The sequence below is a fragment of the Brassica rapa genome, chromosome A05, assembly GCF_000309985.2.
Source record: "Brassica rapa cultivar Chiifu-401-42 chromosome A05, CAAS_Brap_v3.01, whole genome shotgun sequence".
Lineage (NCBI taxonomy): Eukaryota > Viridiplantae > Streptophyta > Magnoliopsida > Brassicales > Brassicaceae > Brassica > Brassica rapa.
Genome location: NC_024799.2, coordinates 17,589,139 through 17,606,637, shown reverse-complemented (window position 1 = coordinate 17,606,637; position 17,499 = coordinate 17,589,139). Strand labels below are relative to the sequence as shown.

The 17,499-nt window shown below is 32.6% G+C and overlaps 3 protein-coding genes across 4 annotated transcripts; 1 reads left to right on the top strand and 2 right to left on the bottom strand.

The window, feature by feature from the left end:
- Window positions 1-749: 749 nt before the first annotated feature.
- LOC103868905 (pinoresinol reductase 1) lies at window positions 750-2,378 on the bottom strand. The gene is made up of 4 exons (XM_009146961.3): window positions 1,992-2,378; window positions 1,524-1,764; window positions 1,189-1,392; window positions 750-1,052 (listed from the first exon to the last, which is right to left on the bottom strand). The coding sequence occupies exons 1-4, from the start codon at window positions 2,337-2,339 to the stop codon at window positions 892-894; spliced, it is 954 nt and encodes a 317-aa protein (XP_009145209.1). The 5' UTR covers window positions 2,340-2,378; the 3' UTR covers window positions 750-891.
- A 3,821-nt stretch (window positions 2,379-6,199) lies between these two features.
- On the top strand, window positions 6,200-16,161 carry LOC117134229. 2 transcript variants are annotated; one of them, XM_033292315.1, is made up of 3 exons: window positions 6,200-11,592; window positions 11,858-12,708; window positions 12,782-16,161. In XM_033292315.1, exons 2-3 carry the CDS (start codon window positions 11,860-11,862, stop codon window positions 13,499-13,501), a joined length of 1,569 nt encoding a protein of 522 aa, XP_033148206.1. In that variant the 5' UTR covers window positions 6,200-11,592; window positions 11,858-11,859; the 3' UTR covers window positions 13,502-16,161. The 2 variants fall into 2 exon arrangements, with proteins under 2 accessions (XP_033148206.1, XP_033148205.1); XM_033292314.1 differs by having other exon boundaries at window positions 6,200-12,708.
- On the bottom strand, window positions 13,661-15,376 carry LOC108871888. The gene has a single exon (XM_018658911.2). The coding sequence runs from the start codon at window positions 15,374-15,376 to the stop codon at window positions 13,661-13,663; it is 1,716 nt and encodes a 571-aa protein (XP_018514427.2).
- Window positions 16,162-17,499: the final 1,338 nt, after the last annotated feature.

Genomic DNA, 17,499 nt, shown 5'->3' with positions numbered 1-17,499 from the left:
CCAAAGTCCTTTGGTTCGTATAGCCAGACAATAAATTAGATATAGTCTAGAGTTAATAAAAAAGCCTGAGAATTAGACAATGAATTAGGTTCGGTCAAAATCCACACCAAAAGAAGCAGTAAGCGCATTAATCTTACCAAACAAAACTCATCATAAACATTGTGAGAGGAAAAAGTTACCTTGCGCCCTAGGTCATTGCAGATTTGCAGAAGAATTCTTCGATGGATACACGCGTGAGAGGGGGCGTTTGATTTGAGCAGCTTTAGGGATTCATACGGCGATGTCGTATATATATTTAACCTGGGAGAGGGGAATTAGGGAAGTTGAATAGTGATTCGTTGATTCATTGGCTTTGATCTAAAGCAAAGGTTGGGACGTTTAATGCAAGGTTCATTTAATGCACGGTTGAGATGTTACATTGAGGTTATAGCTTTAGGTTCTGGAAAAATCTACTGCTAACATATGAACGGAGAAAGTGAGAAGATAAAAAAACCTTAATACTTCAATGGGCTCGATAAAAAGTTTTGTAAAAGCCCAACCGAAAGATGAAACAAAAGCTGAGTCCAAAGAAGCCAACGAAATCAGACAATCACTAATGACATGGCAGAAAGGATTTCTATGATTGGTTGATTTTTTAATCTGAGGTGGACACTCTCCCTGCTCTAGTTATTCTACTTTTAGTATTGTGATTCAGTTTTCATCCTTTCAACGTTTGAACGTAATCAGTTTTTGTTGTTGTTCTGGTATGGTTGTTAAGAAAAGAAGAGATCATATATATTTGTTGCATAATGAGTACATTGCACTTTGAGTAACACGAAAATACATGAATATAAGAACTTCAAACTTATGATATGCATATTTATCATAGATATGATTTTGACCAAATTGTAATCAGAGGAACATTCTTAAATAATCATCCATACGCTTGTACTTGACATCCGGATAGAGACTTGACGCTTCTTCATCTTCTCCGACTTTGTGATCAGTGAGACATCCTTCATAGAAGATATGATAAAAATGTCCTATCCCTGCTTGATGTGGAATCTCCATGTCTACATTAATATAACAAATTAATTAACATTTAATGGGCTTTATGTTTTAAACGGACATAAAGCCTAGTCTATTAAGCACGTGTAGCTGAAAATGATATATAGTTTATATACTATGTTACATTATTAGTGGACTTACGTTCAATGTTGGCAAGGAAGTCTTTTGCAGCAATATTGGTTTTCTCCAATTCGTTTCCGGTTAGCTTTTCCCAAATTTTAACCAATTCATTTTGAGTGAGAACGTTGTCCTGAGGTCTGATATACACGGTTTTGTTCACTGTTCGTGGATCGTCTAGTGTTTTTGCGGTGTATTTTGCGATATCGTCTTCATCAGCGAACACCACTACGAAGATAACACCATTAAAGATTGATTGCTTTAGAAACTTATGAGGTTAATCATTCAAATCTAAGAACTAATTAATGACCACACTTAGAAGAGTAAAGTTTTTCTTTGGAGGTAGTAATGATTTTTACCTTTTACGTTTCCGTCTCCATATATATTAGCTTTTTTCTTTGGAGGGAGTAAAGTTTCCATCTGAGATAAGTTTCCGGCAAAATATGCGGCGAAGCAAGCGCCAACAACGTAAGTGTAAGGTATTCCGGCAGCTTCAATAGCATGACGCACTTCCATTTTTTGGTCGAACGTTTCTCGTCCTGGTGGTAAAGCATGTCCCATACGTGGTGGATCCATACCAAACTCAGATGGTAAAAACCGCTGAAACAATTATTTTTATCAATCTTATTATTTAAAAATAAAATATAATAGACACCCATCCAAAGTACGACAATGAAATGTTTTATCAAATTAACACACTTTTGATTTGTTTGAAATATTAGGTTAAGTTTTCTATTTAAGCATGTTATTAGAAACGTAAAAAGTTAAAAACAACAAACTTATCAGCAGTTTTTTAATTTTTCTCAGCCCACCAATCTTAATCTCACCTTGACATTACCAGCCTCTATGATGGCTTCAACGAGCTTAAGCTGGACAAGGATGTTATGGCTACGGAAGTGAACGCCCGACATGGCGGAGACAACGACGTCTACGAGTTTCACGGCTGATACGAGGCTTTGGTGGTCGGAGAAAGAAGCCTCGACGAGACGAGCACCTAGTTTCTTGAATGAGAAAAGGAGTTGGACTTTCTCGATGTCTAGACCAATCTCTGGCCGCTGCAAAACATAAGTTTCGTGACCTTCAGCCAAACACGCCCTCACGATTCTCTTCCCTAAGTAACCCGTCGCTCCCACCACCAAAACGCGCGTTTTCTCGCCGCTTTTGATCCCTCCCATTTCGTTTTTCTTGATTTTTGTGTTTGGTAGAAGTCTCTCGCTCGCTTCTGTATATATATATGGGTCGAAACATATATATGTGTATATATAGATATATGTATGTACATCTAATGGATTATTGTATGCATTGTAAGTAAAGTTATTGAGGGTAGATATGACGCCTATAAAATAAATTAATACTTTTCAGCTGAATATTTTTTTAATGAATGATATGTAAACGAAACATACGATTTGTTTAGGAGAGATATGTTTTTAACGAATTAATGTCATGTTAAAGAAACATACAGTTTGCATCTTATGAATGAATTAATGTTATGTTATACACAGTTAGTAACATATAGTGTGGAATTGGGTTATAAAATTAAAAATATAACTTATATATACGTATTTATATATGATACTTGAGATATAATGTGATGTGAAAAAGCTTATCATTGGATTATAAACATTCATTGTGGTTACATAAAAGCACTGAAATTTGTTTATGTTCAAAATGTATTTGACATTGTATGTATCCTAGTTATATGTAGTGGTTTTTGTAAGACAGCAGTTTTGTAGTGTCTTAAAGCAATTCATTTGAAAATATAAATTTTTAAGCTTTATAATCTTTAGCGGAAAAATATTGATATATTTTTCTGGGCTTTTTGCAAAATTGACCTACAACTCAAAGTCAAACACAAAACTAACTTCCTTTTTTTTTAGAAATTAGTTTTACCCTTTTCACCTCACAAGTTCATATAATTCACGAAAATGCCATCAATTTTTTTTATTTTTTTTCGAAAATGACATTTTTACTCTCTCATCCTCATCATTTTCAAGTAATTACAAGATTGCCATTGTCATCAATACCCTAACCACCATGAACAACCAATTTGAAGCTCTTAATGCTCCCAAAATCAATTTACTCTTCTTCTTCTCCATTCTTATGAACTAAACACAACATCTCTATCACTTTCTCTCCACATTCAACTAAAAAAAACCAAGATTTTGATTCTACATTTTTTATGGTTTATAGAGTCAAAGAAGTTAACGATTCTGGGTGGGTCACTTTCGTTTGAGATTATGTGTTCTTGGAGAAGCCTTATGTGTGCTAAGGAAGTTATTTCACCAATTTAAGGTATGAAATCGAGTTTTTTTTCCAGATCTGTTCGTCCAGACGGCTTACAGGTAAGTCGTCTGGTTGTAGATGACTTACCTGGAAGTCGTCTGGTCAACGCAGAGGTTATTTTTGCAATTGACTTTGAAATCTGTTTTCTGAGACGACTGAAAGTTAAGTCGTCTGATTTTGTTTGGTTACAAAAAAATCTCCAAAGAACCTAGACGACTTACATTTCAGTCGTCATAGGTTAGTTTTGCATTTAACTGGATTATTTCAGAAGTTTGACTTTCCTCGACAACTTACATTTCAGTCGTCTGGTAAAAATTGAAATATCAATATTTTATTAAAACTAGACGACTTACAGTTAAGTCGTCATAGGTTAGTTTTGCAATTGAAAAAAAAACTTCAATATTTAATTATACCCAGACAACTTACAATTCAGTCGTCCGCACGACGACTTACATGTAAGTCGTCCAGGATTTTATTCTGAGATTCTGGTCAAACCTCGTAAATCCTGGACGACTTACATGTAAGTCATCGGACAGACGACTGAATTGTAAGTCGTTTATATATAATTAAATATTAAAGTTTTATTTTTTAATTGTAAACTAACCTATGACGACTTAAATGTAAGTCGTCGAGTTTTAATAAATTATGGATATTTGAATTTTTCACCAGACGACTGAAATGTAAGTCGTCCAGGAAAGTCAAACTTCTGAAATAATACAGTCAAATGCAAAATTAACCTATGAAGACTGAAATATAAGTCGTCTAGCTTTTTGGAGTTTTTTAACCAAACAAAAGTAGACGACTTATTTTTCAATCGTCCCAGATAACAAATTTCAAAGTCAATTGCAAAAATAACCTCTGCGTTGACCAGACGACTTATATTTTAGTCATCTGGAAGACTTAGATTGAAGTCGTCCGCGTCGACCTAAATGGACGATTTCTCTGGAAGTCTACTAGATGACCTTCGTGGATGTCGTCTGCGTCAATGTTTAATAAACTTGCATTTTCTCTAAAATTATAAGAACTTTTTAACATTTTCTTGTTAATTCATGTTTATTAATGAATATTTGGGCTACTGAATGAAATTTATAACTTAATTGGTGATATTTATGAGGTTACCAATATTTACGTTAATTAAAATTTCTAACTGATCCGAGAAAACTTTCGTGGAAGTCTTCTCCGCTAGTTTTTAAGTCTTCTACGCTAGTTTTTGAATAACATGTATTTTTAAGAGTGATAAGTAACTTCAAGATATGTAAAACTCATATTTTAAAAATATGTTATCTTCCTTAGTTTTACTAAATTTGACTAAGTTTTTCAACACAAACTTATAAAAAATATGATATGATTTGACTAGTTACTATTGTTTGTTTCCATCTCTTAAGTATTATTGTTATAGACACTAATGATGATTATTGTTATGAGTTGTAAGAAGGATTAAAATACTTCTTAAAATGTTGTATCAATATGAAGTTACCAACATTCTTGTTTATTAAGATGAGAAAAAGGCCATTGGAGTTTATTATTGCATATGAGAGATCCAAATATAAGAAAAAGGCTACTAAACTCTATTATTTCATTGATTTGTAAATGTGTAAACACATTGTTAGCACATGTATTACATCTTGGGAAACATTATTACTGATTTTACAAAAAAATTCACAACTAAAAGAGTAAACATGCAATTCACAAAACAGACCACAAACAAAACTATTATAGATCATTCCTCTACAAAGACAAGCTTGGACTCCACTTGATATGGAAAAAGACTTTTTCAAAAGACATCCAGGAAGTCCAGACGACTTCTAGGAAGTCCAGACGACTTTCAGGAAGTCCAGACGACTGAAATGGAAGTCCAGACGACTGAAATGAAAGTTGTCTGGAAGACTTTCTGGAAGTCGTTTAGTGCATTATATTTTAGACGACTAACATGTAAGTCGTCCCAGAAGTTTTCCAGATCTGAAAACCTGCATATCAAATCCAGATCTGAAAATCTGCATATCCAAAAATATTCAAATGGCTTAAAACAGAAAAATGAGTGGAAGATTAGATAAATCTACCTTTATAGAACACACAAAAATACATATCTAAAATTAATAGATTTACCTATAAATGAGTGGAAGATGAGTACCATCTGATTAGAAACCTGCAAAAGAAGATAGATTAGTAAGAAAGACATGAGACAAAACTGAAAAAATCATATAAAGTTTGGTGTTTTCAAGTCAAAGAGATTAGAGAGAGGTTGAAGAGTTTTAGAATGATGAACATTACATTTTTGTTGCAGCCATTTGAGAGGAGGAGAGAGAATGTGTAAAAAAATTTTATATAGGGAGATAAAAAATCCAATTAGGTTATTTAGACGACTTCCTAGACGAATTACTTGTAAGTCGTCCAGAAGGCTTTAATATTTTTAGCGGGAAATTAAAATATTTTTAGTGGAAAACTAAATAGAAGACTTCCCAGATGACTTACAAGTAAGTCGTCTTGTTTAAATTATTTAAACGGGAATTTTTAAAAAAAAAAAAATTAGGCGGGAATATTTGGACGACTTACATGTAAGTCGTCTGTTTTAATTTCTTCACCAGACGACTGAAATGTAAGTCGTCTAGATCCTAAACATAACCCCTAAACTTAATTAACTGACTTAACACTTCATAAAATCAAATTAAACTTCAAAAGTGTTTACTATACACAAAAATAAACACGTATAGGTAAAAAAATTAATTTTTCAAAAAAAATATTCAAACTTTCCAAAATCTAACCCTAAGAATACATACAATACTACAATATATGTTGCCAAACCCTAGACCAAAGAGTACCATGATTCACTACCTACACTCATCTATGTTGAAAACAATTCAATTTTGTTATATTTTAATTTATATCACTTAAAACTGTTTATAATTACATTATTTTAATTTTTTGCTTATCAAAATATTTTTTAAAAAATTTAAAAATTATTTTTAAGATAAGCTACACCAGAAGACTTACTTTGAAGTCGTTCAGATGACTTCCAACATCTTAAACGACTTAGACGATTTACTAGGGTTATATTCGTAAAAATGGCTTCTGTTTTTTTGTTTGGTCACAAGGAGCTGGACTGTAATTTCACAAGGCTTGTAGGTTAGTTTTGCATTTGATTCAAGTTTGGGTATAAGTTTAGGGTTAAAATCAAGTTGTGGGTTAATTTTAGTAAATTTTCCTATTTTTTTCTCCATAGAAAACAATCAATTAATTTGGGATTCTTATGCATGCATTCATTTACAAGCATTATATCATTTATTTGAAATTTGATGTTGTATATATGTATTCAACCCACTATATCATAATTTTAAAGTTAATTTCAACGGTCACGAAGAAATCACCTGATCATCTTCATTTATTGTACACACGTAAACTCCTAAACATATGATAATTTGTATAACGTAGATTAAAATCATAGATCCAATGGTGTAAAACAGTAAAAGTTTTGTATATATCTAAATTATCTCTGAAGTAAACAAACTTTTTTTTGTCTAAAAGCCGTTGAAGGGTGGATGTAATGTCCCACACGGCGCACTCTTTACAATTGTCAACCAATTTTGTTCAGTTTCATCTTTTTCTGACATGATTTCTTCAGATTTAATCTTTTACCTACTGGTTTTATATTACCCAGGGTAAGAAATTAATAACCGAAAGTTCACATATTCTCAACATCGTCACGTGAAACAGGAAAACAATATTTTACTTTACTTATTCATATTGATATTCATTAAGATGGGGCATGATCGTCTGATATAATATAATTTATAGCCTATTTTTTTTTGCATACAATTTCTAGCGTTTACCATAACTTTTTTTTTTTAAATTGGGCATCATTAAATATAGGACGTACACTATTTTCTTACAATATAAGTTTTTTTTTTTGAACAACATTTCTTACAATATAAGTTTAAACGTATATGGAAACTAAATTTCAACGATATATATATATATATATATATATATTATAATTATAAAATTTGCATGAGCTGAGGTCTTTTTTTAACACTTTTTTTTTATTGAAACTGATTTGGAATATGACATCAAAGCATAATATAGTTCCGTCTCAATACTGCAATCTGCAACATATAAAAATCCAAAAAATCAACATATAAATTCTATCCTTTCGGGCTTTTTCAATTGTACCAACAACAATATTATAATTTTTAGTTTTCTAGAATAAAGATAATGATTTCATTTGAAGAAAAACAAAACTCTTCAACAACCCTAAATGGGGCGGTCTTCCATTGCCGTAAAGTAGTACTTGCAAAGCTTAAGAACAAACACAAACAAGACCAAATAATTGAGTTCATTAGCTCATAGCATGTTAACCTTTTTTTTTTAATAAAAAAAATGCATGTTAACCTTTTTTAAATACATTTTTTGTTAGAACATGCTATTTCGTTTATCATGAAACTTCACCAAATATCAAAGTTCATTTTAAAAACAAGAAAACCCATTAAAGACGATGAATGGTAAAACTACAAGTTGCTCTATACAATCATTCTAAAATTAGTGTAAATCATAAAACCAAAATTAAAATTAAAATCATGAGAAAAAAAACGAGAAGGAATTAATTATACCAATAGATAGAGGTCGATAGGGTTTGGTTGTCAAAAGAAAAAAGAGAGAGAGAGAGAGAATGGGGTTGGTGAAGGCACCGTCATTGGTTGAGTTAGGTGCCACGTGTGAAGATATTGTGTTCTCACATTATAAAATTAAATTTTGATATCATAATCAAAAAGTATTTGAAACATGTGTCATATGGTGATAGGAAGAAAAGCAAATGATGGTGGTTATAGTTTCAGTGTTTCACGCAATATTCAAGATACCGCTAGAGATTAGCTGAATCTTTGTTTGATATTGACATACACTCCGATTGCCGGTGGTTTTAAACCCAGGAGAAAATCTTAGAAACTCTGTACTACTTTTTGACCTTGAATCTTTTTGTTTTTTTTTGGTAAAATATTAAAATGAAAAACTGTTTCACCTTTTTGCCAGAAAATCCGAATAATGCTTTTTGCCAGAAAATCCGAATAATGTAAAGACATCCGCATTGGCAAGTGTCTCCATAGATCTCTCATGATTAAAATAACAAAACACAAAAAAGTACTCACTCTGTTCCAAAATAGATGAAATTTTAAGATATTGCACAATTATTAAAAAAATTATTTTTTATTTAAAATATCATTAAATTATAAATTAAAAATTATTTAACCAATTAAAAAATAGTCTACAAAAACATTATTGGTTACACAGTTTTAGATAAAGTTAAAAAGTTACATTAATATATGGAAACATCATCTATTTTGAAACATCCAAACTTTCCTTAAACATCATTTATTTTGAAACAGAAGTAATAAGTAAAAGAAAAAAAGAAGGTGTTGATCGGTTCTTCTCAGAGGTGCTCACATCTTTTGTTGAGAAATTTTTATTAAATATGTTACCTTCTCATTGGGTAATATTTTTTTATCATTATAACAGGTCTTGAGAGATCCATCGTTTCTTTTTATCACTAATGTTGACCTAAATAGTTATTTCCACTGTGAATTGAACCCAAATGAGGGTAGTTACAACCACAACTTCTTTATCACTGGGTCAACTCGACGTTGGTCCTTGAAATTTTCTTTGTCTAATGAAATATTCTCCACGTTTCAGTTTAGTTGTCGTTGTAGAGTAAAATTTTCGTTTTAAAACATATATTGTTTATAATTTTAATGCAAACTTTATTGACTTCATATTTCAATTTATTTTTTTACTGATTGAAATGTGGTTTGATGTATTGACAATGATGTTCTTTTCTAGTAAATATACAAAACTAAATTTTTCTTTAATATATGTACTCAGGTCTAAATCAATACTCCATTCCTTCCACAAAAATAAACTTTTTAGTATTTTCACACATATTAAGAAAACATATTAAATTACTATAATAAATGTATTATTTTTTGTAATTTTTAATTTTCAATAACTTTTAACCAATAGTAATTCAATTAATTCAATTAATTTTTTTGAAGTTTATAATTTTTTCATAGAAAACACAAAAAATACATATATTTGTGAAACAAAATTTTTTTTCTAAAAAGTCTATCTTAATGGAATGGAAAGAATAATTTAAATGAAATGAACGAAGAAAATGGTAAAGTACATTTATTGCATGTCTCCACGGGACTAGTCAGTTGATTTTCTTGAACCGGACTTTTAGCTTGATTATTCCAATATTTTGCTGAGTCTTAGTAATTTGAAACAAACTGATTATTCTAAATTGTATATGGTTTTAGTTTCTTTTTCAAGAATTTCTATATAAGTAGTTAGATAATTGACCTTTATAGTTTTGATATTTTCACGTAATTTTCTTATGATAAATTCTGTACATGTTCAATATATGATTATATATATGTTGTACGAAAATTATTTCAAAAACATGTATATTAGCCATGGATTTCGTACTGTATTTATATAGGTGTGGTGAGTAGAGAACAAATTTACTCTATGAGCCAAACAGGGCCGTCTCAAATTTATTTTAGACCCTGTTCAAAAAAAATATAAATCGTACATTTTATCAAGTAATTTTAAAATTTAATAACTTTGTCTGATTTTTTTAAATTATAAGCTCAAAATTTAGCATTATATTTAAAATTTTAAAGTTTCTTACCATAATTTATCTATATATTTTAAAAATTCTTAAACTTTTTATTTTTATATTTCGGGGCCCTGTTCGACCGCTCCACTTGCGCGTGCTGTTAGACGGCCCTGGAGCCAAATATGAAGAGAAAGATTGTGTATGTTAGTAATGGATTCGTGAAGACTCATTTTGCTCAATACCTCCAGTTGGAAGCAATATTAAAAATGCACACTATTTGATGTATGTGTAGGTTACTATAATTTTTTTGTCTAGAGTTTCTCATTACTAATATATCTTTAAATGATAATAGTAATATCTTTTTAAGGCTTTTTTTACTAGCTTTAGTGATAAAGTCTTCTATCTTAAGAGTAAAGGTGCTATGTTCGGATTTCATCAACTGCGCCGAAGAAATGTAGCAACTAGCAACCAACTATTGTCTATGGTTCAAAAAAATTAATTATTGGTTTTCGTGTAGAATTTATTACGTACAATAAAAAATTCGTTTAAGTTTGTGATACAATTTTAGTATGTGCAAATAGAACAGTAAACACAATCTTAATTAAACATCATAATTGTTAAAGAGAATTTTAAATATGTGTATAAATTTCAGTTTATTTATTTCTGTAAAAAATATGAATATAATACATTTTCTAAAATAGTTTGAAATTTGTCTTGAGTGGTATATAAATAAAAGAAAAGTCTTTTATCTTCTCGAAAGCAGGTTTTAAGTCAACAATGTAAACTCAAATGTCAAGCGCCAAATCTAACTTATACATTAACATATAAATAAATCTATTACTAAAGTTCTAGCTGACTATAAAAAGACAAGAATTCAACAAAAGTAGTTCGAACTTGGAAGTCAATTAATGTTCTGTTACTTGGCAGTTGGCACTACCAAACAACCGAGACAAACAGCCGAGACGGCGAGACATGATCATGAGCTGAACGGGAATATTGTATTATGGTCTTATTATATTTGATAGGCTCGTCGTCGGCTTTATAATACTCGTCGTCGGCTTTATAATGCTCGTATTTATTCAAGCCCAGAGTAAAGACTGAGCCCAAAATTCTAAATAGTTCACTAAATATTCAAAGTTGACCAAATATGGATGTGACCGACCTGATAAAACAAAATCATATTATTTCTTGGGATTTTTGCCGATAAGGAACAAAAAAAGCATATCTTTGTCCCCTTACAATAAAAAACCCAAACTTTGTCCCTTTAGAACAAAAAAAAATGAAAAACCTGTTTTGTCCTTTTTAATAAAATAGGTTAATAGTAAGAAGTAAAAAACAAACGGATTCAGTGAAAAATTGCTTCACTTTCTTTGTCTCCGACTCCCGTTTCATAAGGAACAAAAGGCGATTCCGCCGTCGACTCTCTCTTTATTTTATCCGTTCAAGTTCGTCGGAGACGACGATATCGTCGTCACATCTCTCCTTCGTCCTCCTTCTGTCGTCTTTACTCTTTTTGAATCATCGATTACAGAGAATTGAAGGTTAGGGTTTGGAAATCCCCTTTCTGATTTTTTTCCGTTTTTGTTTACGTGCATGTAGTATAAAGAGCATGAATTGTTTAAAAATACAAATCGAATCGCATTTTGATTTTCGTTTGTGGGTTGAGTTGATTGTGAGGTCATCGTAGTTCTTGTTCTATACGATTCTGAGTTATATTTTGTTTGGTATTGAATTTGCTTTGTGTTTTGAATTCGTAATGGACTTAAAAGGCTAATGAGTTGATGTTTTTGATTTCATGTTTTATAGGAATGGATTACCAGTTTCCAAAACGCTTTATTGAAGAAGGAGCTGAGACCAAGATTGATAAGATTAACAACACCTGTAGGCGCACGATTCTGGGGACGCTGAAGGTGGTTCTCAGGGATGAGTATCAAGAAGTTTTGAAAGACCCTGTCTTCGGTCCGATTCTGGCAATCGTAGAGAACAAGCTTATTTACTCAGGAAAGGTTATTCACAGTTTCATATGCAAGCAGCTCAAGGTTTCCAAGCTTCACGAGTTGTGGTTTCTATTTGCAAAGAGGCCTCTCAGGTTTTCTATGCAAGAGTTTTATGCTGTGACTGGATTGAAGTTCAAAGAAGAACCCGACGTAGACTTCAATAACTGGAAGAGTGATAAGGGGTTCTGGAGCACGGTGCTGAAGGAAAATAAGAAGATCAACTTATTGGTTATAAGGGATGAGCTCCTTAAAGTCTGTAAGGAGTGGACGTATGTGGACAGGGTGCGACTAGTGTATCTGTGTATAATACATGGATTCGTCATTGCGAAGGATTTGAGAGTGTTTATCCCTCACGAGTTCATCCGTTTGGTGATGGATTTTGAGAAAATGAGGATGTATCCTTGGGGTCTTCGCGCCTATGATGAGCTGCTTGCATCAATATTCAAAGCAAGGGAAGATGTGCATCTGAAGAACAGCTATGTATTGGATGGATTCTCATATGCGTTTCAGATATGGATTATGGAGGCAATCCCAGACATCGGTTCTATGGTGGGTAAAAAGATCAAAAACAACTTGACGAAAGTGAGATGTAGGAATTGGAAAGGAAGTGGAAAAGTATCATATCAAGATATCACCAGCCTAGAGTCCAACTTTGATAAGGTAGTTATCTTTCTTATATTAAAGTTGAGTTCAATAATCGAACAACTGAAGCTTATTGTTTCATTTTTTTCAGGGAGAGCTGTTCCCGTTTATATCATCTACTGGGAGCTTGGATGCAACTGATAATGCTGAGTTCTTTAGGGAAGATGAGAAGAATGACGAAAGAGTCAATCGCATTGTTGCTCTGATCAGTGCCAAACAAGACTGGAAGCAATTCACTTGGGAAGTTGAGACTCTGCCTCCAAATATGGAGTTATCTGACGCAGAAGAGGATGTCGAAGTTGAAAATGTCACAGAAACACCTGTGGAGGAACCGGCTGTTGTTGAAGAGGAACCAGCTGTTGTTACAAAAAGGGGGAAGCGTAAGCTAATTGATCCTGGTGTCGAGTCTCGAAAGAAACAACTTCTTTGTCAAAGAGCGGCTGAACATAACAGTGTTGTCTCCGGTGATATGAAGACCTTCATTGAAGGTTTGTTCAACTCTTCTTTCAATTCTTTTAAGGAGCTGCTGCAGAAGGACATACAAGAGCGTTTTGACAAGGTCGACAATGAGATGGCTCAACTGAAGGCAACAGTGTCGCAGATTACGGGTCCTTCAGTTGCAGTGGGACGAGACATAGCATCTGAGATTCTCTGTCCTTCTGCAACACTTGGGAAAGAGCAAGAGAAATCATCACAGAGTCCGGGTCCTTCAGGAGCAAAGGGAAAAGGCAAAGGCAAGGCATCTGTGAGTGTTGATCCTCCTCCGCTTCGTCGTAGCCCTCGGCCAGTAAGAAAGGTAACCAAAACATGAAGCTTTGAATTATGTAGGACGAAACATCTTCCGTTGTAAGTGTTTATGTGGTTTGACTATTTTGTAATGTCCTTGTATTGTGCTATGTTGCATATCGGCTTGTAATGTATCTTTTTGTTTGCTATGAAGTGAACTGATAACTTTGACATGTTAGCTTGGCTATTTTGTAATGTTTAGAACTTGGCTATTCTCCACAGCAATGGTTAGTGGCTTCGAATGCTTAGAACTTAAAGTTCTACGTTTAAAAAACCATCGAGTCATCATTTCCCTAATGCTGTCCAACAAAGGTATCACTGGAAACTCTCTAGGCGTACGCAAAGCTGCATTTATCGACTCCGCAGGGTTAGTAGTCCTAATATCATATCTGTAACCCGGAAACTGACAACGAGCCCACTTCCTCACATCGGCATCTATGAGATACTGTCCAATTTCAGGACTAATAGCGAAAATAGCAGTGAAGACCTTACGAAAATCAGCAGCTCGATAAGCTTTAGAAGCCTTAGCAACCAAACCAGCCACACCTTTCCCGCTGAAATATGTTACAACATTATTCAGCAAGTGGTGAATGCAAATTCCATGATGAGCTTGCGGGTACACTCTCGCAATAGCTTTAGCAATTGAGGAATTCCTATCAGACACAAAAGCTAAACTATGGTCGTCAGCAATGACCATATTAAGTTGTCTCATAAACCAGTTCCACGCGAGGTCATTCTCTGAGTCGACAACTCCAAAGGCAATAGGATATAAACTCGAGTTTCCATCTAATGCTGTAGCAACTAGTAATACTCCTTTGTATTTGCTCTTCAAAAAAGTCCCATCCACCACAATAACTTTTCTAATTGCAGCATAGAAACCGCGAACACTCTGACCAAACGAGATGAAGAGGTATTTGAATCTCCCTTTTGTATCCCTTTCATAAAATGTGTGTGACCCTGGATTAGCTTCCTTCATCATATGCAAGTATTTAGGAATTTTTTCATAACCTTTCTCCGGAATACCTTTAACTGCGTTGATTGCATATTCACGTGCATCCCACGCCAAAGAATAGGATATCTCAACTCCATATACCATACGCATATACTGGATTATATCATCCGATCTCGGTCCTTCTTTAGCAGTTTCATACTTATGCATGATCAGAGTACCCACTGTTTTTGCTGAAACTGTCCTAACAGAACCCTTCCTATTGGAGGCAGCACATGAATGATCAGGTACATACTTTTTGATGATAAAATACGATGAGCCTGTTAAACCCTCTGCACGAACACGCCATGTGCAGTCATCATCTGAGCAACGAATGTACCATACTTTTTTATCCGATCTGACAACCACGTAGTCGAAATTATTTTTCATTGCACATATTTCGAATGCTGCCTTCAAAAGTGTTTTGGAAGTAAAAGATTGACCCTTCTTCACAACATCTACCAAAGAAAAGCGAACACCATCTTCATTGATCTTTTCTTTGTCACACTTTTTGTCATCTTCACTGTCAGGTACCTCAACATCTTGTTCTGAATCCATATCACTTGAATCGTCAGACTCCATAAGCGCTTCCTCTCTGTTAGGCGACTCACTACCTTCTTCCGCTATGTTAGAGGCTTGAGTACTCACACACAACTGCGTCGAAGCTTTGTTCTTTACATATGTAAGAAAATTTCGAACTTGTCTTTCACTGGTGATGATAACAGGGGGTGAGTAGATGCTATTGATCAAATCGGAAGGTAAATAACTCAGCTCTATATTGACCATGTTTACATCAATTCCAAAGTCTTCACACACCATAGCCTTTAGGTTTTCAAAGCTTGAACTTGTGTCCAAAGTAAGTAACCTGCCTCCTTTTTCTTCATCAACAAGAAATCCCCATCCATTGTTCATCGACGATTTCCACAAACCACATGAAGCATATATGTTAATCTTCATATTTTAGAATGACAAAAGTTTGAAAGAACTAAAAAATGAAGAAAACTTCCACGTTGAATTTCAGAAATCGTGGTATGTTGAACAAGAAAACAAGATTTTAGGAAAGACAATTAAAAAAGGAAATTCAAAACATTTAAAAGATTTTCTGAATATTTCCTAACCGTTTTTGGCTAGATTTCCGGATTTTGTAATTTTATTAGGTAGAATTTGCATTCTATCTATTTAGAAATTAGAAGACCTGGTAGAATACTGTATACCACTGGTGTAGACAAAAATACAATCCGAATAATGCATTTCCTACCTTAGTAGGTTAATTAGTTTTTGTAGCGCATCAAATCTACCAGTTACGTAGAGCATAGAGGGAATGAGGAATTTATATTCTTCTCCAGTAGTTGTTTATGTTTTCGGTGTATTGTGCATGCTACGACTAGTAGATCACTATGTCTTTGTTAGATTATATATTCTAAACCTCCGTAGATGGTAGATCTGATTTTCTAACCCCTTTACCCCATTTTTGAAATTATTATTCAAACATTTTTTGAATCCAAATTTATTTTTCTTATATGCAGTTGTTTATCTACATCTAATATACAATTTTTTCAGAATTTTTTGCCTTCTAAAAAAATTAATATGAATTTTTATATACAAAAAGGGTAGTGAATGTCCAAAAGTGACAAAAGTTTATTTTGTTCTAAAGGGACAATACCTTAGTTTACTTGTTCTATTTTCCCAATTTTCCCTTATTTCTTTAGCTTTTCGATTCGCATTGTTTCTTTTCTTCACCTCTCTATCTTTCTAAATCAAATACTTATAGAGTTGGATATTAAACGTATCATCCTCTCTATCTTTTTCTTTTTGGTTTTTTTTTATCATCAGAGATTCAGAGTACTGAAACATCTTAAGTATCTTGTAAGAGGCGATAATATCCACAAAGTAAAAACTGGTAAAATATAGAGATAAATTGTTAGTTAATCCCTAACTAAACCGAAAAGAACTTTCAATTTTCTTGACAAAAATAGAAAGGAGCTAAATTCCATTATGTTACTATAAAATACCTGATCCAATCAAACTAACGTAGGTTTTCCTCTTCCTTCTACAATTATAAGATAACCTTTATCTTCATTGTATCACTATTCATACTCAATAAGAATTAAAAATCACTTTTACATCTTAAATCATACTTAAACGATCAGTATATTAGTTTCTTGTACAACTCGTAGTATCGAATCTTAACCATAATTTCTTAGTGGATTCTGAGGTCCATCAAAAGGCATCATACAAGCCATGGAGATACACCACCACCACCACCACCAGTATGACTCATCAAAATTGTGGACAAAACAATGAGAAACAGAGCTCTCTCGCGGTGCAAACTAAAGGGCAAGCACGAGGATTGCCTTACTATATGTCGTTTTATGATTATGTACATAGATACTCCCTCTGTTTTTTAAAGATGAATGTTCTAGGATTTTCACACTTATTAAGAAACCATATTAAAACTTAGTTATTAATGCATAGTTTTTTGTAACTTTATATTTCCTATATTTTTAAACCAATAGGATTAAAAGAAATGTAATTAATATTTTTGAAACACACAATTTTTCATTATTAATTGACAAAATATGCTTTGAAAACATGAAAAATACATCTTTTAGAAACAAAATATTTTCCTAGAACATCCATCTTTAAAAAACAGAGGGAGTAATAGATTACAAAAACATTTATTTTCATATATTTTATAAAAAAATAATTAATTGTTCAATTAAACACAATTGGACCAATAATAAAATAGATTGCAGACTACAAATAATTATTTATTTATCTATATTATTATTTGTGAAGTGATTTTTTTGGAATCGAGCTCTCACGTTAAAAGTTAGAGTGGTCAAAGTCAATGATACTCTTAATGAATTTTATATATAATTAATTATACAATCAAAAACAAACTTTTATTAACAAAATTATTATTTTTAAATAATATAATTTTTATATATTGTGTTGTTATCTTAAAACATATTTTTCAACTATGAAAAGTTAAAAATAAGATATAAAACATTTTATAATAATTAAGTGGTTAA